We start from the raw sequence: 27,347 nt of genomic DNA, 5'->3' as shown, positions 1-27,347 counted from the left end.
TTATGATACTTACTTTCCATTTGCATGTAGGTATGCTATATTATGACTCTTTGCCACTCCTCTCTCCCACCATTCCTCTTCCCATTCATCTACTCCCCAACCCCTTCAGCCAAGATACATTTTAGCTTCCTGGTATTCATTTTGTTAAAAACTGTGTTAATTACTCAGAGGGGTTACACCATGGAATAACACTCCCTGTGTGCACTGGACTTTAGTCAGTTTGATCATAACAATACAGTTTCTGTGATGTTAAAATCAAAGGACATTGGTGGTTTTGCCATGGACTTATGCTTAAGAATGTCCTTCATTTCCAAACCCCACATCTGAAACTAGTGCAGGCCTTGTCTAGAAGCATTATAGTTAAACATTTTTTTCCCCTTCTGGATGATATTTCTCATTGGTGGGTTTTGACTCACTATGTACACGAATTATGAAGACTAGCCTAGTTCTACTATGTAAAATGGTACCACTCATAGTAAATGACTTTCATGAATTCAAGGAAAAAAAAGCCCGTCTAGGTAGATTTCTTTTTTGTAATATGTTTTTTATTGTAAAAATGCTGTACAGAGGGGTTACAGTTACATGAGTAAGGTAATGAGTACATTTCCTGCTGAGCATTGTTACCTCCTCCTTTGTTTTTCTCCTACCCAGTCTAGGTAGATTTCAAAGTATAAGAGACAAGAACTTAACTGGAGTTGAAACAATGACTACTCACAGCTCCATTTCATGTCACTAACTCACAGTTCTTAAATGACAGCTTTGTGTATGTTTCTGCTTCACAGTATAGACTAGACAGTAAATTCTGGGAGAACAGGAACCAGGTTTGTTTAATTCCTTAACTCATTCTGGCACATCATAGGCACATAGTAAATATTTGTAAAATGAATATATGAATAAGTAAATGATGAAAGGGAAGGAAGAAGAAAAGAATGGATGAACACAGGAAATATAAAAATAACTAAAACATTTCCTTATCCTTAGAGAGGTTACTATCTTAGAAATGGAATAAGCACATAAATAACGGTTACTGAAATAAAGTTTAGTGAATAAAATGAGATTACTAAAGAGTAATGGAGGATTTCAGGGAAAGAGATGAGGAGAAGAAATACTATCAAATATGGGGGTATCAAGACAACTATAGGATGGAGACAGGATTAGTAAAAAGAAAGGGTAAGTTTGATTTCCACGGGCAGCTATGAGAATAGGGTGTTCAATAACATGGTGGTACACAACTGTAATTCCAGCATTTGAGAGACTAAGGAAGGAAGGCTATGAGTTCCAGGAAGCCTAGGATATATAGGCAAAACTCTTATCCCAATAAAACAAAGCATATTCAAAGCAAGAAAGATAACCTGAGTAAAGGTATAGAGTCCGTATATGTAGATTCAGGACTTTCTAGGGATAGTCAAGAATTTTGAGAGTCCTATATGGCCAATATATAGAACAAACATAATAAGCTAGAGCACAGAAGAAGGAACCAACCTTGAGCGTCAGGCCAATGTGGTCATCTCAGATTTAACAATGCAAAGAAGCAAGACTAGAAGAATCACAGAGGCTTGTGTGCTAGTTAGATAATGGTCTTTCGGATAAAAAAGATGTTAAGTAATTCCATGAAATTGGAAAGGAATCACAGACGTGGAAAATAGAAGACAGGAAGAAAACAGAACTGCCAGGAATCAATGTTTAACTAGCTTGAAGGCAGAGAAAGCCTGAGGTTTCCTCCCAGCCACAGATGCAGAGATCGAAATGGGGATCCTGAAGGAAGCACAGGTCTTCCCAGCAAAGGGGAGCTGGACTTCGGAGACTTTGATCTTGAATACTTTCTTAAATGAAACCCCAGAATATCTTATCTCTGGGCATCCAGGAAGATACTCCAGGTTTGGGGGCTAATTCTGTAGTCACTCATTCAGCTATGTAGTTTGCTGTTTCTCTTATATTTCAGAAAAAAAAGATGTCTGAAAGTTTCTCTTCTATTCTAATCTTTACCATGCTATTTCTGCCTTCTGCCCTCTGAAGAAACAGATTTGATTTCACAACCTGTTGGACCAAACACACAACATACTAATCATAACACCATATTCTGCGAGGGCAGACTTAACTACCCAGTACAACAAATTATAGAACGAAATATTCTGTATAACGCGTCCAATGCCATGCTCATAGAAACAAGAGAAGCATGGAAACAAATCTACTTACAACAAATTGTGTACCACACATAATCTCCTCTCAAAAATATGCTTTCTCTGCTTACTCTCCACATAGTGAGCTAGAAAGACACAAAGTCAAGGAAACTGCAGACATGTTCAAGAACTAGTCTCTCATTTTCACTGAGGGCTAATGTATACATATTGTAAGCCCTCTTATTAATTACCATTATAAGCATATTCACCCCTGTTTGGGGTTAACAGCCTTCACCTTGGGTCATCCACAAGCCAGGCCTGCCCGTTCCCATCCAAACTGCATGTACTCCCAGTCCCAACTGTGTCAGCACATGCTGCTACTAAGCCCATGCTATCTGGATACCCATTCCCAGTCACATGCTATTTCTAGTGTCCAGTTGAAAGATGCTCCATCCTGGCTATATGCCCAATATAGGATGTTTTTCCCTGGCTACAAGCCAGCTATAGAATGTCCTGCCCTAACTGTCTGATATCTCTTGTGTCCAGCTGTGACTACAAAGATTTCCTGCTCCCAGTCCCTTCGCATGCCTTCAGTCTCCTTAATGCCATATGACTACCTCCCCTGCCTGAGAGCAGTTTGCTACTCTATTCCGAGAGAGATAGAGTCAGCTTTGGCTGACAATATATGCTTCTTTCTTCTACATAACTGTGTGTCCGTACGGTTTTCTAGGTTGGTGCTTACAACCATCGGTTGTATTGTTCTGGAGCGAGAAGCCCTGGTTGACTTAAACAGCTGAATTAATCCTATTCCTGAACCTATAGCTGAACTTCCTAGTCTTAGCCCTAAATAACAGTTCCACTCTAATTCCTTCCACTCACCTCTTCCCCTCCTGCTGAAGGAACACACCATCACCCTCCTAAACTCCAGAAAGGACAACATTAAAACACAAAGGAATTTTAAGCAGAAGCAGAGTAGAGTGGGATCACCCTCTTGAACAAGTAGGACGTAAGCAGTCTAGATCACTTTTCACTTGACCTTCCGCCATTACCTGCTCTCATCCGTACAGTTTTTACAAGTTTAGATTGTGATTTGAAGTTATGTATTGATTTGAAAAAAGAAAAAACAAAATGTTAACAGCAAGAAAGTTGAATGTTCCATAATGTGTTCTGGGAAATGAAACTTAAAGCTGGAAGGAACCGCTAAGGCCTTCTAATCTGAGACCTTTATTTTACAGATAAGGAAACTGAAGCCCAGAGAGGTGAAGTGAGGTGCCCAAGGCTACACAGCAAGTTAGAGGCACAGCTAGTACCATAGCTCAAGTCTCCTGACTCCCAGTCCAGTGCTCCTCCCATTACTCCACGGGTCCTGTCTCTAAGCTTCCTGACAAATGCTAGAACGGTAAACCTCCACTAGTATTTTTCCAGACCATGTTAAAACTCTAAAGGGGGTGGGAGGGAGGATGCTTTCTTGGATAATGTCAGCCATACGTAGCTCAAGCTGTCTAAAGTTCTGGGACAGGGTCTTTTTATACAGCCAACAGAGTCCAAATGTGGTGCTGTTTGCTTGGCCCATATGCTTTCATGTGTTCCCAGTTAGGCCATTACTGGAGGGGAAAAAAAACAAGAATCAGCTTGTTTTAAAACAAGGGACATACTGGACTCCCTCCCATCCCCCTTCAGAAAAAAAAAAAATCAAGTTATCTTTAACAGATTCTAAAAATGCCTTTTCCCAAATATGCAGTCAGTTCCTTCAAAGGGCCCTTTGTTTATTTTCAGGAAGAAACCCAAGACAGCTGAAAACCAGAAGGCATCTGAGGAGAATGAGATTACTCAGCCGGGTGGATCCAGCGCCAAGCCGGGCCTTCCCTGCCTGAACTTTGAAGCTGTTTTGTCTCCAGACCCAGCCCTCATCCACTCAACACATTCACTGACAAACTCTCACGCTCACACCGGGTCATCTGATTGTGAGTACACCAGGAAGGTGATGGTGTCTTCGCAGTGCTTAGAGTAGTAGTGCTTCTCCCCTGGGGCCTGGCTGTTTTACATTCAGAGCAAGCTGCTTCCATTTGGTCTTCTAAAGTAGCCAAAAGCACCGTGCCACCATTTTGATTCAGCCATTTTATATGTTCAAAGCGAGATTATATTTAAAAGGCAGGTAACCAGCCATTTGGCTCCAAAAGGCTGATTAATTACAAGAGCCATGTTTTCTTTCATAATTTTTCACTCAGAAAAAGAAGTCACATTGCTGCTTTCTAATTATTCTTCCTCCAAATAAAGGCACTTTCCACCACTATTAAATGAAACAACCAAGTATGGACCTCAGGCCAGTTAGACATAAGGAAACATCCATTTTGAAATTACATAACACAAGTCAGATCTGTATTAGTTATTGGAGTCTCATGTAGCTTGGCTGAATTTCTGTCTTTCCAGTTTTTAATTTATTTTGAAGTGGTTAAAGGATAGCATAAATTTACAGAAGAAAAGAGAATGGCTTCCAAGAATTCAAAAGCCACCCAGACATCACATAGCCAATAAGAAGTCAGGTTAAAAATATTTTTTAATTAAAAAAACTGCCTGAGGGCTAAATTTGGAAATGGGCAGCTTAATGTGATCGTCACTACTGAAATCACTGCTTTGCTGTTTATTTCTGCCGTCTCCTCGCAAATCTGGAAGTCACTTCCTCCATTCTATTTTAAGAAAGTTGATAAATCATGTTAGGAGATTTTTTTTTTCCTTCTGAAGGTAACCTGATACCTCAGAAACACATGTGTGTTGACAGCACCATTCTGAAAGACAATTCCTTTTAGTTTTAAGACGCCCAACAACTTCTGAGCTGATCTCCACACAGGATGTCTGGGAACTAGCACAAAGCTGGCATGTTCTTCAGAATAAGTAAGAAAAGACCAAGAAAGTTGTATTTCACAAAAAATCATACCACGTTTCTGCTTGCAGAGACAAAGGTTATTCATTAGGAAGTGAGGTTCGAAACCTCTTTTTGTTATTTTTTAAGATTCTGGGAAGGAGGCTGGAGGTGACTGGATCTAGGAGATTCCATCCACTGCTGCTTCGTCCAAGTCGTCTCTATCTGAAAAGATGAGACATAGGGGCAGGCAGGGTGTGAAGAGAACTTTTTCTACAGATGCCGGGACAGAGACTACACTCTAACTGCCATGAGAAAAGGGAAAACAAAACAAGGAGATCCAAATCTCTACAGTCTGTGTGATTTGAACAGAGTTGCAACTTTCACAGAGACATACAGGGGTCAGAAGCAGGGATTGTGTTCTCTAGTCTGTCAGCATAGTTACACCCTTAGACTTCCTTGCCTGGCCATCTCCTGCCTAATAGTAATTACAGGAAGAATCAGAAAATAGCATGGCATCAGGCCTACAGACATACGCACATGGTGCCTACATACCAGGAAGGTGGCCTGTGTCTGTGATGAAGGGTCTGGAGCTTTTGCATGCAGATCTTCATGGCTTGGCTTTCTGCCATGCCTGACGGGGTAGATTACACAGTATGGCCTTCACCCAGAAATCTCCTGTTACAGCAAAATGAATATTGCTGGATAGAAAAAAGCATTGAGTTTCATATATCGTACTTTACTATGAGCATCCTCCGGCCAGGCCTTACAAGTCTTACTAGCACACACAGTTGGAAGAACAGTGGGAGGATGCTGGAACCATAGACTCAGAGGAAGCCAGCAGAGCAGACCTCCATAGGGTGTCTGAATGCAGTTGGAAGGAGAAAGAATGGGAGGAGAAACCTAATCTCCAGCTGTTTAGAAAGTCATTTTGATTTTGCCATTAAGATGTGTAATTCTTTTCTGCTCCAACCTGTTGTTTAAATTGATTTTACATTTCTCTAAACGTATTTGGATCGTAGTTTGTCCTGATTTGAGCCTACACTTAGAAGAAAATTGTTTTTAGGAAAGATTCACAGAAATCTGTCCATTTGGAGATTGCTTGAGAGAAGACAGGAAAGAAGTTTATTTTAAGCTGTTAAAAATTTTGGATGCTCTTCTTGCATTCAAGAAGGTTTTTTGTTTTTTTTTTTACTTTTAAATGTCATTCTTACCATAGATTAATTTAAAAGCTTAATTTCTTTAAGGTAAAATATTCAGTTACTATTTAGAACTAACAGATTTGGGGCATTTAAAAATAGTGCCCTTGACTTGTTAGTCTCTTTAGCTTCAGGAACATTCCACCCCGTGTGTGTTGCCTGACTTTCACAAGTGCCTGAATTTTTATAGCACCTTTTTATTTGTCATGTATTTAGCAAAATTATTCTTAGTCATGCCTTAATGCCCATTTTCTGTCAGTCAGCGTGATTCTTCCCCATTTACAGATGAGAAAACTGAGAAAAATGGCAGCCAGTTAGATGAATGAATGACTTGTCCACAGTTAAACTCCATTAGGTACTGAGGTGTATTTATAAGCTTGCTCTCATTGTGAGCAGCCAAACTTCTCTGTGCAAAGAGATGGCATTCCTGGCTATTTATAGTGATGTTAGAAATGTGTAACTACTCATATTGGTGAATGGATCGTAAAACACACACTGGATAAATCATCCCCACAAAAAGAGAAGTCATCTCTGCTATGAACCAGCAAGGCTGTGCAAGCCACAGTGCTTTTGCATATGAAGAACTCAGGCCAAGCTTCAGAGAAAAGACCTTAAATTCTCAGTCAGCTACTTAATCTGCTGAGCCACTTCGAATTTGGCAAAAAGATCCCAGTAGTATTCAAAACAAGAACGAATAGAGTTGAGCTATGCATTCTTTTCCAAGGCAATGCTGTTAACACTGAAATGTGTGCGACTCTGCAGTATACCCACTAACACAATTTCAGCAATATTCCCCCCATTACCTCCTAGCTTGTCACCTCTACATCATTTCTCAAAATGTAATGGCAAACAAATTCAGATGATGATAATGGCAGGCATTAAGAGGAGTATGGGAAGGCAAAGGGTAGAAACCCCTAGGTGTTTGACAGAGCAGTTAACCACTGAACAGGCTGAGCACGTGCTGAGCCAAACCCTCCCTTCAAATGCTTAAGCAGGACTAAACCAAGTCAGTAGAGCAGACAAAGCTCTCCATATGAAAAACCTTTCTTGACAACTATCAAGCTGTAGCACATCACAGTCATATTCATGTGATAGACGCCACCAGAACTTGTACTTGCATATTTCTTCCATTTCTTTCATTCCCCCCAATATGGCTCCATTTGAAGGGAGCTTCTCCCTCCGGCTACTCCTTTCATCCTTGGCTGTCGATGCACCTAATCAGATACCTTTTCTTTGGGTGGAAGCAGATAATGTGTGGTTACTTACCTTCCCATGTTTTAGGCTGGACTCAGACTGTCTCGTTTTTGTGTGTGTGTGCCAAGATGCATTTACACATTAACAGTTTTTATTTATTTTTAATTTAACCTTTACACATTACCAAACTGTTGTGTGGGTGGGTTTAAGTTTAGCCTGATTCTGTTGGGAGCTGAACGCTCTCGAGGAGACTGTGGGCTCTTCCTTTTCCTCTCTTTTTTTTTTTCCAGTCCACCTTCTTTGACCTCTTCTCCTCTCCCTCCCATCCATCAACTCCTCCCTTCGCCCATCCAAGTCCCTGTGATTAAAATTTTTAGTACACTTGGCTCATTTTGAAGTTTTAAGCAATTTTTGAGAGAACAAAACAAAGAGGATTTTTTTATGGCAAACTTCATTAATGCCACATTAAGGCTGACATTTTAATTACCCCCAAGTCAGGAAATGCAAAGTTCAGGTTCCCACAGCAACAGAAACTGGCCTCTTGAGTGTGGCATCACAGCAGATTCTTTCATTCTCTGATTACACAACACCGGTCGTGGGGACATTGTTTTTCTCCACGTATATGGAAAGGAGCAGAGCTGTAATCCTTTGTTTCGTTCCTGTAACTACAGTTGAGGGTATGGGTCTTTAGCTTCCCTCCCCAAGCCATCTATACGTATTACCCTGAAACGGAAGACTATTATAGCCCTGCATGTGCACACGGACAGAATTAAAGTTGCTGTGGGAACATTAACTCTGATTTCCGGACTTCCGTGCCAGTCACATTTAAACCATAATGTTGTAATTTTTGGCATGTAATAAATGTGCATTTCATGTACACAGACAGAAAGAAGCATAAAATGTATTTTAAAGAGCAATTAATTACTAACTTTGTGATTAAAAAACATTTGGTGCATGTTCCTTCCCATTTAGCATCAGCTGCTGGTCTTAGCCAGGCCTAATAGATGACATACTGTGTCTCCTCCTGGATCTCAGATGTACTTACTGTATGTTCCTGTTCTTCTAGATAATTAATTCCCTTAGTAAAAGCTGTAGGGGGAAAACAAAATGGAAGGAATATGCAAGCATGTAAATAGGGTAAAGGACATTTTGAAGGAAGTGATTCATTTCTGCAAATAAACCTCTTAGTCCCTGATAAAGAGCCAGAAATCTGCTAAGTGGGTGTAGACAAAGGTTTCTGGCCACCTTAGAGCATCTGGTTCAGGGCCATAAGAACAACTTGAGAGCAGATTTCCCCCACTAATTCCACGCATGCCCAGTAGAGGAGAGATTTCACTCTGTGATAACTTTTTGAGGCTTCAGGCTTAAAGTTCTTTTACTAGGCAACATCTCTTTAGTTTATATTCCAAGTGCAAAGGATAAATTGTAGGAAAATTAGGTGAGAGGTAGACTTTACTAGTGAACCTCTTCTTTAGAGAGTAATATTTATTTCTTCCTTTACATTTCAAGCTGATGGTCCAATTTGTGTGAGAGAAGGAAGTGTCTCAAAATAACAATTTGAACAGGTTTGAGTGTGAAAGGAATTAGCAATACTGTATGGCACAACATTTTGCAAAGAATGTACTGTATTCAAAACTGGATGAGATTGAAATTTTACTTAAAGGTTATAGCTTAAACTCCCAAGCTAGGCCTTTTGAGGGACCACTCAATGAAGATCCCCGTTGTATTTGCTCATTCTCTGCTGTCATGCATTCCTTTTTGCTCAGTTTGGTTGCATATGGTATTTAACCTTTAAGAAAGAAACTTCAGTTTTGCAAGGCTCTGATTTGCTTTTACTTGGGCTGTCTCTATGTGTGAATGTATGTCTGTATGAGTGAAAACTGCTCAAGCAAGTTTGAAGGTCTCTTTGGCAAATTTGACTGCTTGTTCAGAAGTTTCCAATCGGAAAGCTGATTCAGTGTAAAACCTTCCAAAAACTTCCTGAGGCACCTGTTCACATGAAAAGATTGCATTTCTGTTGGAGGTGCTCAGAAGGCAGTGTTTATAACTGAAGAGCTCTGTTTGGTGTGCCAAAAAATGAAAAACATTTTGGCCCCAAAAAACTTCCATAAATGTTCAAAATGTATAATCAAACAAAAGCTTCATTTGGATTCAAATGCGTGTATCTCAGCAGATGTGTCTAAACTAACTGGAATCCCACAGGAGCAGCTGAACTGGATTTTGGTATGTCTTGATAACGAAAAGAGTTATTCTTAGACTTTGGAAGGACAAAAATGGTCCATCTGTGAAGGACCGTAATAGAGACATAGCAAAAACAGCATCCTCTGAAAGAGTTTATTTATGGAATTTAGGACAAGTTGGACCATCCTGAAAACATTTTGGGGTCACACTAATTTGCAAAAGAAATGTAGCCAAAATGGAATGGACTAACAAACACAGAGGGTTATTATCCTATGGCTTTAGATGATTAATTTTCTAGTTAAGTTCGATATCAGTTCAGCAGCATCTTTGGTGTAAGTAGGTACTCTTTTTGCCTCCTAAGTATTTCACATTCCTGACTCATCTGAGCCCTGTAAGGAATCATGTGTTTATCTTCTCATTGCTAATAGTTTCAACTGATTTTCCACCATTCCATTAACTAAGTAAACCTCTTAGCTGTTAAGTGTGGATTTCATTTTGTTAAATGATAGTCTCCTTCTTTAAATACCTTTCTGGCTCTGTTCGTTGATATACAATCTCTTTGGAATTATTTTTATTACCTTTTATATCCTCTGATTTGGAGATTTTTAGTGCTTTATCCAGATGTACATTAGAATGTTAGTTGACTTTTTTTGTTCTAATTTTCTAGAGGTTTTACTTAATGTATTTAAGGACATACTTTTTAAAACTAAATTTTAATCTACCTCTTCTTTTAGAACTAGTCCTTTTTTTTCTTTTTCTTTTTTTTTTTTTGTTGTTGTTGGTTGTGAGGGCTGAACTCTGAGCCTGGGCGCTGTCCCTCAGTTCTTCAGCTCAAGGCTAGTGCTCTACCACTAGAGCCACACTGACACTTCTGGCTTTTTCTGCTTATATGGTGCTGAGGAATTGAACTCAGGGCCTCATGCATGAGATGCAAGCACTCTACCACTGAACCAACTTCCCTGCCCTTAGAACTGGTCCTTTTTTATATAACTTACTCTTTTTCATATAACTTATTTTTTCTCTACAACACAACCTAACTGTCCCTTCCCTGGTCACTTGTGCAGTAATTTCTGGTGTTCATTCATAATTATTCATGTAATCATTTACTTAGCTATTAGTTTAGTCCTTGATGAAATATTATAAACCCCTGCTTCTGCACCAAGACCTGTTGCAGCAGAAAGAGCTCCCCGGAAAAAAAATATGAGAAAGAAATAGGCAAATGTGAAGTAGAGGAAGGGAAGGACTGAAATTCTGTGAAAAAGGAGCAGAAGCACAAAATAACATTCAAGTATAATACTGAAATCTTACACTTTGCCTCATTTTAATCACAGACAAGCTCTACTTGGGTAACATTGCCTGTTATTACAATTCAGTTGAGTTGAAAGGCTTGTCCATTTCAAAGATATTTGTTTCCATATAAATAATAGAGCATAATCCCCAATTATTTATGCATAGAACAAAAATGCCCTTCCCTTCACGCCGTCATAAAAGAAAATATTCTAAGTGATGATTTGTTGATCAACACATCTCAAAATAACTTTTCTTATGGGAAGGGCTTATTCACAGGGACACACTGTCACCTATAGTTACATATATTGGGATTCTGTCACTGATTTGGTCTCTCCAGACTTCTAGCAATCTATCCGCCTGTGCTAGCCTCTCAGATCCCTTGGTAAATCTGTTCTCACTGCCCATTGCCCCAGGTCACACCATGCCATATTGCTCTCCCTCACATTGTATGATGGGAATTAGGATTGTCCTAGTGTAATCATTAGGAAGGGTTGTTGATTTTTAGGGTTCTATATTTTATCTTGCCCTCTCATTCCTTGCAGCTTCCTCTGCTTGTGGTACGTTCCATCACGTAAAATCAGTGCTTCTCCATAGCTGTCAAGGATTTTCATATTTGATTTAAAAAGAGTTTTAACCCCTTATGCACTGTTTCCCTTGTAGGTGGGTCATTGGAGATCCATTGCGATTGTGCTTGAGGGACTTGCTTTGAGGAGAATGGCATCAGTCCACAGTCACCTAGGCTAGGTACCATAGTCAACCCCGTATTACTCAGCAGCAGAATAAGCACTTTACATTCTTTTGTTGTTGTTTTCCTTCTGCCTTGACATCCTTTGTTCTCTCTCAAGAATGCAAACCAATTTGAATTTTTCTTTTTCAGCACAGAAAGAGATTAAAGGTCACTGGGTCTAAACATATTATTGTACCAATGGAGAATCGAGGCCTAAAGAGAGCAAGTGTCAGAGTACAGAGTTCCCAGCATTGTAAGTGACCACACTTACAATGGAAGAGGACCCTTTCCTTCCTTCCACTATATGTGGTGCCTGTAGAGAACTCACATGTTCTGAACAGAATGGTGCTTTCAGTGTGAAGGACCATAGGCCTGGAGTTGTGCAGAATGGAATTTTACAAGCTGAAGCCTTGTTCAGAGACTAAAAGTCTCCTAGATATATTCCCAGACAGCTACCCTGAGGGCAAGTGATGATGCACCCCACACACCCAGAGTCCCCAGAACATGAATTCACTCACGTGGCATTAGGCGCACAGTCTGAGTACTAGTGCTACGTTGAGTTCCATGAGTACATGGAAGATTCTCTAAACATATTATTAGCCTCGGGTCTCCATTGGTACAATAATACGTTTGGAGAATCTTCAAGCTGAGTACATATCCTCAAGTCACCATTCTCTTTGAATTTTAAAAGTTTATTGCATATATTATAATCCAGTAGACAGAGAAGATTCTGATTGAGTTCTTGTGAGAGAAGAAAGACTTTCACTGGAGATCAGGCATTAGAGTAAGCTACGAGGGATTTGCACTCGGGTACAAAGTTCTAGAAGGGTTTACATAAGGACTGACATGATCAAGACTTCACTTGGGGAAGATCTTATGCAGCCACGACAGTGTAGATAGGAGGGGCAACTGGAGGAAGGAGAGAGTGGAGGAGAAATTGTTGGCAGTTTTGTTTACACTACTGGAAACATAAATGGGCTTCTTATAGGAGGAATAGGGGTGGGAGAGCCATACTCAACAAACTTTGTGAATGTGAATGGAGAGCTGTAGAGGCTGTCCAGTTATCAACAATAATACCAAAGTACCAAAAAGAGAAGTGAACATATTAGAGAAATGAATAGAGATCCATTTTGTGAAGTTCTCAGCATAAGGTACTATATTATATTTCCAGTGGAAGTGACTGAGTTACAAATAGGGTCCTTGAGCACAATAGGAGTATTTGAAATTAGGAAACACATTGGGCAAGAGGTCATACTTCATGCCACAAATGCCAGAATAAACTTCAAAGAAGACTTTGTTGAGAAAGAAAGGGATAAAAAGAACTTGGAGATGTTTACATTGAATGATAAGAAAAAGAACAAAGAATCTTCAAAGGAGAGAAAGAAAAGAAGATCTGAGAGATAGAAGCAAAACCTGGAGAGGAAGAAGAGATCATCAGGGAGGGAAAGGGGCAGCAATGTCAGAGCTACAGACACCAAGGAGGAGAGAACTGGGGAAAGGTCACCTTGAGCCTGTGGGATTAGTAGATTCCTAGTGCCTGTCATGAAAGTGGAATCAGGTGTCACACATATACACATATACCCTGCATAGAAGTTCAGAGTAAACAGGATGAGCAGGAGGGCAACGATTGCAAACTGCTTTTTAAAAAAACTGGAATGATTTAAAAAGCAATGAGTAACTCAAAAGTGGAGTAATATTCTTATGTGCAGGAGTCACAAGCCCATCTAGAAATTGAGGAATGAGAAAATTGTGTTAGGAGAGAGTCTACATTAAATAAGCAATGTGAGAGAGATTTAGATCTCTCATTTCATAAGGTAATGAGGATGTACATGTTGAAGAAATGTAAGACACTGCTCGCTCAGCCCAATGACTCAGTAACTTCTGTAGTTCTTTCTCTACTTCTCAATTTTACTTTTTCTTTTCCTTCTAGCTCATCACAACTAATATTTTATAAAATTTCCTTTGGATAGCCTCACAAAATATTTATTGTCTTCAGTAATCTCTGACAAATAAGCAGAGGACAGATGTAATCAAACTTTCAAGCAGTTTTTTTGTTTGTTTGGTTTTTTTGCTTTTTGGGGGTTTTTGTTGGTCACGGGGCCTGAACTCTGGGCCTGGGCACTGTCCCTCAGCTCTTCAGCTCAAGGCTAGCACTCTACCACTTGAGCAACAGTGCCACTTTCAGCTTTTTCTGCTTATGTGGTGCCGAGGAATTGAATCCAGGGCCTCATGCATGCAAGGCAAGCGCTCTACCACTGAGCCACCTTCCCAGCCCTCAAGCAGGTTTTAAAACAAGTAATTCAGAGGACAGACCTTTTTAAAACTCTACTTTTCTGAATTTTTTTTTTAATTTACAGGCACAATTCAAGGAACTTTGTAGTCACTAATTACAAATGTACATGTGGCTCTCCTGTCCTCCTTCATCACAGAACATCTTCAAGTTCATTATGTGGGGTAGCAGTGTTCAACTTGTTTACTTGGACTATGTTACTTTCTCTCATGGTTAAAGACATTCCAAAAGCCAGGGCTATCTGGCCCCACAGAATCTGATACTACTTCTACTTCGGGACTGTGACCTGGAACCAACTAAATCAAATGATACTTTGCTCTACTATTAAATTACATATAAAAGTGAATAGAGAAGTTATTTTATCAGTACTGGGAATTACATAAACAACCAGATGGAAGAGTTTTGAACATTCCTTATAATTTCACAGGGCAGAATGAATTCATAGTTGAGGCCAGATTGACCTTACGAAGTCTTTCCTTTCCTCTCTAATTCTAAAAAGTAGTCCCCTCTTACTCATTTATCCTTCTGGTTTCAGTAGGGCTCATGTTATCACCTTATACCAACATGTCACACACATACACACTGTTAAGCCAGGGAATTCTTAAAGAAAATATTATATGGCATATAGAAAACTACATAATTTTAAGAATTTCAAGAGGTGACCACTATATTAGCTTTAGAAGTCATTTTTTTAGGTGTAATAATTTCCTTTCCTGTATAACCACTTAATGTCCTTACCTCAACTCCTGACCACTATTTGCCTATAAAGGAGAAAGATGCCTATGCCAATATACTTAAGCTACAAAGTATAATTCTAAATGAGTGTCATGGAAAAAAAAGATACATACAGATTCTAAACTTAAACCTCTAAGCTTAAGAGAAAAGAATGTCTTTTTATTAGAAGAAAAGGTCTGAGGTTTTTATATGTAAGTCAGGATGGTTCTTCTGATTTAAAGAATCTCTCAGTGGTAGAGTGCTTACCTTGCATGCATGAGGCCCTGGGTTCGATTCCTCAGCCCCACATAAGCAAAAAGAAAAAAGCCGGAAGTAGCGCTGTGGCTCAAGTGGTAGAGCGCTAGCCTTGAGCTGAAGAGCTGAGGGGCAGCACGCAGGCCCAGAGTTCAGGCCCCATGACCAGACCCCCCCCCAAAAAAAAGAATCTCTCAGAATTACCTTACTCATGTAACTGTAATCCCTCTGTATAGTATTTTTATAATAAAAAAATATTAAAAAAAGAAAAAAGAAACCTTCAGAAATCAAGCCTAATTTATCTTAAAGGTCCCAGAGAGCTCACTAGATGCTGGGACTCCTGATTTGGCCTGAAGAATCCCAGTATAAGATGCTTCCCCAGGAAGCAGATCTGCTTAGGAGTACTTCCTGGGGATGATACAGGCAGAGGTTTTAGGCAGGGATATCCCTGCCATGATCTGCAGTTCAGAGTTACCTCCGGACCTAGAGGCCTTCAACCCCACTTGTACTGTGACCCTGCCTCCCTCTCAGAGTCTGTGAGCCTCCTGAGAATATACACACACGTATTCATGACTAAGTGTTGATCTGGGACACAGGTTTAAATCTTTCATTAGATTGAGGTCAGAGAATTAAAAGAAGGAAAGAGCAGCATCCCCAAGGAATATCCCAATCAGATCTGCATCCTCAAACCCAGCTTCTAACAGTAAACTAAGAAGCAAGGACAAGAGGTCCCATGTGAAAATCCACATGCAGCACAATTCCTACTACCCTTTCAGGCCCTTTAATCTTCTTGCAGGTCAGGTGCAGGTATGATAATACCAGGCTATTTCCTGAGCATGCTGATAATAGGCTAAGATTTGGACCATATGTTTTTTAGAAAATGTTTTCTCACCCCATGGTCCAGTTGTTTGCTCTTTTAAAAAACGAACTTTAGCCTCTGAATGCCTTTTACATGCTTTTAATTGCGTCCCTCTGCTTTCATTTCCTCAAATACATTATGAGAATAAAAATAGTATCTCTCTCAGGGTTATTATAAAGATTAGATAGAATGCTGTACATAAAGCCCCTAAAACAGCAGCAGATAAGCAGTCAGTACTCAGTGTCTTCAAGAATGAGCATGAAGTCAATGGGGACTAAACTTGATGTAATATAGGTGATGATTGTGACAGGTGTCCCTCCTCCCCATCAATAATGACTGAGACTGAAAAATCTCAGATCTTCAGGAGAATGTGTAGTACAGTTACTGTCTTCACTTCAGAAAAGGACAGTGCTCCTCTTGTCATTTTTGTGCAGACATGGGTAGACAGAAGATTGTGCATTAGTTTTTCTCCTTCTTTCATCCCTGGACTTCTCTTGGTTTTTCTAAAAACAAAAGAAAACTAATAGTAAGTGTCCAATCCGTATCAAATACCCTGTCATAGCATTCTTTCAAAACACCTCATTTTGTTGATAAGGAAATTGGGTATCAAAGAAGTTTTTAAAACCTTTCATAATGTTTTATTCTTGGTATAGGGAATCTTGAGTATTATGAATAGTATGGCATTCTATGATAGCATTAACTGACTATATTCCTTTTTGTCCTCAAGTGCATTCTTATTAGTACGAGCTCTCAAATATTAGGGAAGGGAATGGATTTGTGTGTTCTGTCATCTGAGAAGATGTCAGATCCATGCATACCCCCATAGACAGCCTTAGGTATCCTTTTGCTGTGGATCAAATACACAAAGAAGGTAAAAAAAAAAATCAGTCCTTAGAACAAGCAAACCACTGTGCTGCTTCATCGAAGAGCTCTTTCCAAAGAGAAATACTTACAAGTAAAACTGCACTTTTTATCCTTTTGAAAGACAGTCTGACTGATGGCTTCAGAGTATTTTGAAATAATTTGAAATAGAGGTGCAGTTGGAAGGGTAAATGTGTCTCACAGCAGAGGAGGATTACTCTTAATCGTCTGACTCACTTACCTTCTTCCATTCTGAAGCCGTTTTCAGTCATTGAGGGGAAAATGCAATCTTAAGAAATTCAGTGAGACTTGTTGACTCTTCTGTCCCTCGTGAGTCTCGCCTGTCCCACGGTGCTCATAGAGTTTTTGCAGTATGTGAAGATAATGTTGGACATTTGCTTCTCTTCACTCCTGACCACTTTTGTTGCTGAGCATAAAATTCCAAAGATGCAGGAGTAGGGAACCTGATCTGCAAGTCTCCCCATAATAACTGCAGATCCAAAGCCAAACTAGATTGTGCATAAGTCTGTATAAATCCCAAGTCAGAGCTTTAAAATGATAACGTACTGAGTCATGATTTCTGCATCTCATATGCAGCATGCCTTAAATCACATGTTGATGGCTAATCAGCAGAATCCAAAGACGCAAATTAGATGGTACAATATTTACAGAGAAAATATATGTGTAGCTTGAAAAGTAACGATCGCCACGGTTACAGCCCCACTCCCACCCCCCCAAAAGTAGTAGCTGTCGCATTCTGAACTCTTCTAGCCAAAAATGGAATTAATATCACAGTAGAGAGGTTTCAGAAAGAACTTGTTAGTTAAAGAAATCTGGGTCTTCAGTAAAGATGTTTGGGCAAAATTCAGGAGCAAGACAAGGTAAGGTGAATTACTCCTGTTCCTCAAATAACATTCAGGCATTTGTTTGTTTGTTTGTTTTTCAGTGCTGGGAGTAGAACTCAGAGACTGAGTTTTGCATGCTAGGCAAATCCTCTACCACTAAGCAACATCCTCAGCCCTAGATGAATTGTTGCTAGGTGCTCATCTAGGGCCAAGAAGAATTCCTGTGTGTAGTAATCCAGTCTTGCCCACACCTTTAGTACCCAGCCAAGGGCTCAGCCACAGGAGGTGCTCAGCCAGTGTTTGTGGAATGAAATAGATGTGGTAGGGAGAACTGAGGAAAAGTGCATTTGTGAGCATTTTGCCTATTTTGTCACTGCTTTCTTACCTGAATATTTCATAACAAAGTGCATCACAGATACTCTCCGGTTTGCATGCTGGAGAAACAGAAGAGCTTTCTGTTGAATGTAGCTTGTTACTTGTCTTGATTCTAATAGCAATATGGCAGGGTTAAGGTCAACTTTGTAGTATAATCTGGTGCCTGTTTTTGATAGATATCATGGAAATAGTTCTTTACAAGATGTGCCAACAGATGATTAGGTGACAGCTCTAGCAAACCTTACTATGAGAAAAAGGAAAGGTTTTCCCACTCCTGCCTCTCGTTACTGCAACATTCGTGCAGCCCCACCCCTTCTCCCCTCATTCATTTCCCCCTTCCCAGGTCTTAACTTTGTCTAGGGAATACAGCATATGACTGTCAGTCTAGCAAGGAGACAGTTCTTGAGAAATCCATCCCCTCCACACACAAGGCTCCCAAGCTCTTCCCATGGGAATGGCATGATTTGATCAACAGCAGGCAGAGCTGGCCCAGGGAAATAAGAGCTTGGCATAGAATCTTAGTGCCCTCCTGCTAGAAGGGCCCTCAAGAGAATTGCTTCATGCCCACCCTCCCTCAGCTGGCTGGACAGTAGAAGGATGTGTAGGAAAACAAATTCCTGGCTGAATGAATAGAAGATTAAATGAATGAGAGATGAGTTCACTCCTCCAGAAGTCCCCGCCATCCCACTTGAATAGCAAGGCTAACTTTGAAGCCACTCTGTTCTCCATGGCACGATTTTGTATATACTCGGCTTTGGAATATGGTCGCCATCTGCTGTCAGTGCACAAGACCAAGGAATTATTGGGGTGGATAGGAGGAGGCTGAGAAGGAAGAAAGGAGACACTTAAAATGAGCTAATGATCTCCTTTGTGTTGGAGTCTAGGTTTCTGAACATCAGTTCTGTACTTCAAGAACAAAACACCAGTGTATCTTAGACCACACCAGGCGCCGGCACATCAGATAAGGCCTGTGCTATGCTGTGTTCAGCCACCCAGCCTCAAGAAGTTCTGAAAGTGAAATTCGAGAAGCAAACCAAGGAAGCTGAAAAGAGAAAAAGGCTTAGGGTAAAATAGAATCAGAAGGGCTCTGCAGATAGGTGTCTTCAGGATTCAAGGGTTTAAAAATGAATCTACTAATAATAGAGTTGAAAGATTATAAATCCAAGGAATGTAAGGGTCTGTAGAAGAAATGAGACATTTCTTCATATACTCCAAAGGCATTGCACTCTTTTGGTGCAATCTCAGAGTGGAAGCAGCCTGTCTTCTGGGATTATTGTACATTTAACCTTTCCTTAGGAAGTATAGATTGCTGCACTAGAGACAGAGGTGGCTGATCCTTTAAAAAAAAAAAAAAAAAAAAGCCTGCAAAGCAAAACTAAGTAAAAAGAACACAGAATCTCTGAAAAGTAGTGAGTAGCTCATGGAATGTACTGAATTTCCTTATGCTATCTGTACAAATTCTTTGTTATGGCTACAGAATCATGTTGATAATTTATATGGCAAGCCAGAGAATAATAATTAAGCTGGGATATGTGTGTGTGTGTGTGCGCATGTGTGTGTGTGTGTGCGCGTATGTGTGTGAGGGGGAGATAAAACTTACTCCAGTGAAGTTTAATTTGGGGACAGATTAGCTAGTAGCCTAAGTGTAACACTTGAAAGCAAGTACTAGTATATATTCAATCGTAGTTCTGTATGTGGAGTTTGAAAAATAAGCAAGGAGAAGATGCAGAACTCCTTTTTGCCATGCAAGAAAAGAATCCTATCAGAGATGAATATAACTATAAATTTCAAGACAACAACAGTTCTAGAAAGGCAGGAAATTATTTTATGGAGCCCAAAGTAATTGCTGCATTTGTCACACTTGGTTCCTTGGAATGATCAAACCAGTAAATATTTGTTGGCTGGGGAGCCCTGGCTTGACTCCTTTCTCCCATCAGGCACAAGTCATATGCAGCTGCGACTCGACCACAATTAGAGTATTAGTAATGCCTAAAGCTATCGCATGTGCGGTTTCTCCTCCTAGGAACCCTATGTGCCTCCTTACTCTGCTTTGTTTGTCCTTATGCCATTCCTGGGAAGCATAAACATCTTCATTTTATAGGAGGATAACTGTTTCACAAAGGAATTACTTACTTCTTTGTCTTTCAATGTGAAGTGATTGATAATCACTGTATTCACCCTGCTCATTGTACTGTTTTCATATTATTTTTGGTTTCCCAGGCAAACGACATATTTTATCTTTCTCATTATTATTTTTAATTAGTTTTCAGGAAAGTTGAGATAAAAACAGAATCTAACAAATATCCCATGGAGATCGTTGGTGTTCTCTTTTCTTTCAAGAACAAATTAAGACCTTCTCTGCTCCTCTCTGCTGGCTGTCTCTGCAGATAGTCAAAATCCCATGCCAGTTTCCAGATGAATAAGGGTTCATTCAAATAGCTAGATCACAGTCCCCTCTATTGAAGAAATCACCTTTTAATTCATGTCTGGACCACAAATAATTTACTTCTGGGTAAAAACTTTTGAAGGTTTAACACAAGATTTTTAAACAGTGTTAATATACAATCTAGTATGAGTTTAATAAGGTCTTTACACTTCATATATGAAAGACCAAAGAGAAAACTAGTGGCTTTTATTCTCTCTGGTGACCTGCACTAAATATTACATATTTACTTTGTAAATGAGGACACCCAGTGGCCACCAAGTGAAAATATTCTAAACACTTCCTGACACTGTTAACACAAACATAAATACCAGTTATCAGCGCAGATCGATGTCTGCATAACATCTGTCACCAAGTAGGGCAAGAGTGATAGATCCTTAGCCTGATCGTTTCCATTATCACATCGCAGACGGGTGAGGTCTTCCTGCTTTTGATTACAAAGTATTAACTCAGCTTTGGGTTCCACTGAATTCTGAGCTAAAAGAGGGACCAGTGAGTTGTTTCTTAGAAGAAATGGAATCAGCAAGATTGAGACAATACAGTATATATCAGAAATCATAAATGGATTGTGGAGCCTGTGGGGCATTCAGCATAAAATACACCAATTACCTTTGACAATACATGAATATTGAAAACAGGATGGTAGCTGTTAACTAATAACAGGAAGTAGAGTTAAATAGGACAGAAGGAACAGTCCTACACTGACCTCCATGCACTAGAATGATCTCTTGACTACAGCATGTAAATACTCTTTAGAGAAAATGCACCCTCACTGAATGCGAGGATCATTCAGTCTGCAAAGTGAATAGAGAGAGTCAGAACTCACTCATCCTGCCAGGTTTTGGCAGAGACCCAAGTTGAATATACTTGTAATTATAGTTAAAAACAGATAAGATGTTAGTCTTCAGGAGGCTTAGAGTTTTGACTGTAGTTTTCAGGAGCTTTTTATAAGGATAAGCACAAGTAGAAAAAAAAATAGATTCACATATACTGCTAAGAACTAAATTATGTTGCATGTGTGTAGTAAGTTCAGATTTATTTGCCATTTAGGTACCAGAAACATTTCCTTATTTTTTCTAAAGAACCTCAAACCTGAAACCTCTGTCACCAAGTTAGCAAGAAGTAGAATCACCTGTAAGGATTCCATTCCACTCAGTATATTTTGTTTTACAAGACTCACTGAAATCTAGGGATGGGTCAGGTCCTTGATGGTCTCCATCCCTACAGAGATGCGCTGAGCCTGGCCTTAAGGCTTCCAGGCATTGCTGCATTCACTAGGATTGGAGTGGTTCTTCGTTGTGAGCCTGAGCCCCAGACAATCCGGATTTCTTACAGGAAGGTGACTTTTCATATTGGTCTCTACAAGTAATACTCTAAGATGGGTTCTGTGCAGGTAGAGACATGTGAGTCTTTCCAAGTTTTGTTCAGGTTGGTTTGATTTGATTTTTGTTGCAGAGACAGCATCTTGCTACGTAGTTGATGCTAACCTCTAACTCACAATCCTCCTGCCTCATTCTCTTGAGCACTAGGATTACAGGTATGTGTTGCCATACTTGGCTTGTTTCCACACTTTTAAGAAAGTTGACAGTTTTTCTTCCTTGAAATGTCATTTTATTGTAACCCCGAAGCATTAGCTTCCTCGTACATGTCCCAGAAAGGGCTCAAATTAGTTCCTTTTAGAAAACTTTCTTTGGTGGCTTAAGGAGTTCTAAAACCATAACTCCTTTAAACAAGGCCTTCTATAACTGTATGAAGACTTTCCATTTCTTATCTTCAGGTATAGGAAGAGGGAGATTATCTTATTAAACTTTCTTGATTCCATGGAAACAAACAAGAAAATGAATGTTTCCATTCATTTCTTTGCCAACCAATGGGAACTAAAAAACAAAACAAAACAAAAAAAACACAGAAAATTTAGTTTGGACTCTAGAAATCACAGAGAGAGAAGAATTTTGAATACATTTCATGGGGAGTACATAGATTTGATGCATAGAGAAAGCACAATAGTTTTAGAAATGTAGACAAATTCAGCAGAAGCAGGAAAGTGAATGTAGAGCTGGGGTATGTAGCTCAAGTAGTAGAATAGTTATACAAGGCCCTGGACTTCAGCCAACTTTCTCACATAAGAGAAAAAAAGTGTAAAGAATTAATGTAAAACATGTAGGATAATGCAAAATGACCAATTTTTTTACATCAATTCAAAGATTTTACCTTGGGGAAAACTAAAAGTCAAATCAAACCAATTCAATGAAATCCCATACTAAAAATACTGAGAGCTCAATGCTTTTTTTTCTCTCTAGTTTATAAATAATACTAGCACCATTATGAGATAAGCATTCTTTACATATTTACCAGTGCCTTGTAAGGCTTTGAGCCTTAGAAAACTTGTTTGGAATAATCTTCATCTCAACATAAGCCAGAAAGAAACTTAACATCTTTTTAAAAGACTTTCTGTGCCTGATTTCTAAAATGAATTGCCCTAGGTGGTAGATGAGTTCCAGTCATTTTCTTCAAGTGAACCACACAGTTCATCCCTATGCTTCCAGTTTAACCACTCATCCAGCAAAATAGATTTACCATTTCCTGGGCTTTTCCTATTGCTTGAGGTAGAAGGCCTTCACCCCTCTACTAAACAATCTATCATGGTACAAGTCCACACCTTGCTGTAGGGAACTCTTCAGCCCAGTCCTACCAATTGTCATGTTGGAAGCAATTTCTTATTCTCAGGAGGACCCAAACAAAAGAACATTTCAATATGAATCATAAAACATGTGTTAAATGCAGTTTCAGAATAACACTGCAACACAGGATGAAAGAAAGTTCTGTAATCATAAAGCTCCACAATAATTTTAACCACAAAACTTGGTTTTGTGGAATCTGTGGAATCTGTTTTTTCACTTATTGAAGTCCACAGAAAAGTTTTCTCAAAAAAAAGTCTTACCTAACTGTAACTCATCACCAATTATAATACACCAAAGGAGTATTATTCCTGCGAGTCAAACTAGATTGTTAGACTTACTCTAACTAAAATTTGGTTTTCCTATATAATAAGTTTGTGACAATAGAAACACCAAAAAGGGAGAATACTAGTAAGAAGTTGCTATCTTTTATATAATAACTTTTTAGGCTCCTAATTTATTTTCTAGAAAAATAAAGTACTTATTAACTATACATTCAGGTATATAAATCCCTCTTTAAGAGCTATCCAAAACCAAGTTCAAGCTACCTAACTGTGAATTTAAGTAGATCCTTTTGTTCATTTTTGTATCCCACCCACGGATGCAGCATCTCTGTATTTTTGTTCTCCAGATTTAGTGAACAAAGAAAAAGGTTACAATAGGGCAGCCGCCAAATTTGTAAGGAAAGAGCTTTAGAAGAAAAAGAAAAGAAAAAAAGAAAGACACTCCTAAAAGGTGTCTCAAAAGGTTTACAATGTAAGAGGATTTGAAGGCATCAACTTTGGACTTCAACTTTCTCCTTAGTCCCAGCAGGTCCTCTCTCATCAAGAAGCCATTTCATTTCAACTGTGGAATAAGGGCATAGGTACCTTTAGAATGTTGTCTGGAATTTTCTTTCTATGCTATTGTTCACAGAGTTAAATCTTTCATAAGCTACACTGTAAGAGAATGAGTTTCAATGTTTTATTCACTGGAATCAAATACTCAAAGCACAGGAATTCATAAAGCATGTGGTACTAGTTCATTTTAGATGTCAATTTGACTGGATGAAGGATTACCTAGAAACCCAAAGGAGCATTGTTTGATGGTGTTTCTAGAGGAGGTTAGCAGGCGAGTCTGAATGGAGCAAGTGGCAAAGAGTAGGCACCATTTAATAAGTTGGTAATCCAAAGAGTACAAGTAGGGAAGGCAAATTGTCCTCTCTACCTAAGAAAGGTAGGAAAGGGTCATCTCCTGCCTTGACATCAGAACTCCAAGCTTACTGGCATTTGGATTCCAGGCAGCCACTTACTTGAGTTACTCAGGCTAAAACTGAAAGTCACACTAGAGGCCTCCGTGGTGCTGAGGCCTTCAGACCTGGACTCAGATATGCCTGCAGGCAACCTATCATAGGACTCCACTGATAACCTTTCAAGCAAATTCCCTTAATAAATCTTCTCTCATGTATCCATGTACACATCCTAATCCTAACTATACAGATTTTGGTACCTACAATGATTCTAAAGAATTAGGATTTTGAGGATCACTTTCCTTAATTAGTTTTGAATTTTCTAGAATTAGCTCTTTAATCTGGTTAAACCTATAAATGCTAAGCACTCTGTGCCAATGGTCCACAGCATAAAATGATTTTAGAGATACATAGAGAAATACTTGATATGCCCTGTCTACCACTTATAAGATGAAAGGAATTTAGTGATTTAGTGACTTCATATGGTGTGCTTTCAAACCCTTGGGGGAAAGAAAGAAAGAGAGAAAGAAAGAGAAAGAGAGAGAAGAGAAAAAGAAATGTTGGTCAATTGCTTTTATGATAATAGACAAAATGACAAAAGAAAACAATGGACTCAAGAAATCATATTTCTTGGCTCTAGCTTCATATAACTCAAGTCTGAATTTTCTTTTTTAGCCATAAGACTGAAATTGATTTAAAAGAAAAGAAAACGAAACAAAACACTAACAAGCCCTCTACATGTGATTGGTTGAATCATAACAAAGGTTGAATTTTCAGCCTTTGTGGGTATCTATTGTTAAAGTGAGGACATTGAGAAAGAACAGATCCTGTTGTTTTTTGGTTTTCGGTTTGTTTTTTTTTTTAATTAAAAAAAACCAAAAACCTCTAATGAGACAGGGGCATTAAGTTCCTTAAGCTCCTTTACAAAGGAGACTTTTGATCAGAGGAATGATCTCCCCCTCAAAAACAAAACAAACAAACAAACAAACAAAGCTTGCTTTCCCTTCCCTTATTCCTACAGCAAAGGTGTCTCACCACCCCTCCCACCACTGCTATAACATCCCTACCTGCAGTTGCCCCACCCACAGTGGTTTGGGACTTTTACACTCTGAGGGAAATGGCTGCTTTCGCTGCCCCAGGAAACAATAATGGCCTCTCCTGCCTGGCAAGGTAATTCTGATTCTCCTCAGGACTCACTCTTACTGGTTTCCAGACCTATAACTGAACTCAAGCCCCAACAGGACTCTAAAAGTAAGGAACAAAGTTCGACTCCTGAGGAGGTACACTGCATTTAAGAATTCAATAAAACTACTTGAGTTTGCTAATTTATGCAGGCTAAAATGTGGGGTCATGTATGAGAGAGAATATTAAGGACTTGGGATAATATTTAAAGGATCAGCTTGAATTTATTTATTTTTCTTTTTTAATTATCATGTTGTTGTTTGTGTTGAGGATCAGCACCCAGATATTTTGACTTATACATAACCTCCCAGCTTCAAATTTTGAGACACATCTTCCTCAAGAAGATATCAAATTTCAATATGTTCGAATGTGCCACCATCAACGATTTGAAAGATGTGAATATGGCAATTCCTCCTCCAAAATCCCATTCAACTTTGTTCTAGAGAGTAATAGTTGATTAACAAAAGTGTAAGTCAGTGGTGATTCCAGTTGCAATTACTACATTAGATGTAGCTTAATTACTTGAGCAAATTAACACACCATCTGGTACTTGGTGTGCTATGGGTCAGGCCAATACCTTTTTCTCCATACTTTTCTGTATACCTTCCAAAGCATTTGTGTGTTCATTTTTCAGTGGACAAGACCTACCTCAGGAATATCAACTCATAACCCTGTACAATAATTCAGTGCACAAACATGTTGATCACCGTCATTTTCTAGCAAGATATGACACTAGATGATTATATGATGACCAAAAGCTAGTGAGCATGAATTAGCAACTACCCATTGCAAAACGTTTTTGTATCAGAGGATGAGAAATAAATCTAACTAAAATTCAACTGTCTTTCTCAGTGAAGTTCCTAGGATGATTGTGGTATAGAGCAGGTCAAGATATCTCTTCTAAGGTGAAGGTAAAATTGTTGTGCCTGTCATCTCCTACAAACAGGAAAGAAGCACATTGCCTAAAAGTGCCTCCTTGGATTTTGCCTAGTGAGCAGAAAACTCTAATCCAGTCTGGATTTCATAGGAAGGCTCTGTTTCAAAATATCAAAAAATAAAGAGAGAGGGGGTGGGAAGGAATAAGGAGAGGGAGGGAAGGAAGGAAGGAAGGAAGGAAGGAAGGAAGGAAGGAAGGAAGGAAGGAAGGGCAGGAGGGAGGGAAGATATCAGAAGCACTGCAGACAGAACTTTCAAATGAACTCTATTTTGTTGGTGAAATTAGAAATATGTATTAAATTTGTACTTATGTTTTATTTCAATTACACAACAATAACTAGTTTTAATGGTCCAAAAATGTTAAAAGGTTTTTCCTAATTCTTATATTAACTGTCAAAAAGGAATATTCTCTGATTAAAAAAAACAGATTCAAACAAACTTGTGAAATAATAATTAGCTTCAACAGTTGGAACCTACTCGGCTCTGCCCTGCTCCTCCAGAGTCAGCTAGTATTAGGTTTTATTGTCTATACTTCTTTTCCTTTCAACCTTTTGTTCTTCTCTTCTGAAAATTAACTTTTATTACTTTGTTGAAAAAAGTTTACCTTTTCATATAAAATAAGTTCAGGTAAATGGAAAATATAAGATCAACAAATTTGATACATCAGATGCAATCATGAAACTGTGTCTGTTAAAAGAACTTGATTAAAGGAAAGACACTTTAATCTCAACCTAATCCAGGGGTCTGAATTTGGTGAGAACACAGACCTTTCTTAGATTTTAATGAAAGCCACTGACTTCACTGCTGTGAAAGTGTAAACTCATCCTTTCATCAAAAAAGTAGTCTGAGGTTTTCCATTTGCATACGTGATTTCTTCAGCGTTCCCAGCCACCTAAAGTCAACAAATAAAATTAAAAACGTTTAAATACTTACAGTCTTCTCTAGAGATGTTCCAGGAGTAAATGGAAAATCAAGTGATTTTTTAAAATTATATTTTCTTATCTTTAAGTAAGTTGTACAAAAGAGTTACCATTCAACAAATCATTTTATAAGGGCAATGTATCCATCGATGTCACCCCCTCCATCGTTCTTCCCCATTCTTCCTAGCCT

At 39.0% G+C, this 27,347-nt stretch overlaps 1 protein-coding gene across 1 annotated transcript in view; it reads left to right on the top strand.

The window, feature by feature from the left end:
- The window catches only part of Zbtb20 (zinc finger and BTB domain containing 20), a 699,482-nt gene that overhangs the window by 653,842 nt on the left and 18,293 nt on the right, over positions 1-27,347 (top strand). Inside the window, exons 10-11 of the mRNA XM_042667352.1 lie at positions 3,356-3,519; positions 3,897-4,084. Coding sequence (XP_042523286.1) covers positions 3,509-3,519; positions 3,897-4,084 — 199 coding nt within the window. The 5' untranslated portion in view covers positions 3,356-3,508. The remainder of the gene's footprint in view (positions 1-3,355; positions 3,520-3,896; positions 4,085-27,347) is intronic.

This window comes from Dipodomys spectabilis, unplaced genomic scaffold (genome assembly GCF_019054845.1).
Source record: "Dipodomys spectabilis isolate Male_0828 unplaced genomic scaffold, ASM1905484v1 ptg000017l, whole genome shotgun sequence".
NCBI lineage: Eukaryota > Metazoa > Chordata > Mammalia > Rodentia > Heteromyidae > Dipodomys > Dipodomys spectabilis.
This window is presented reverse-complemented; position numbering and strand designations above follow the sequence as displayed.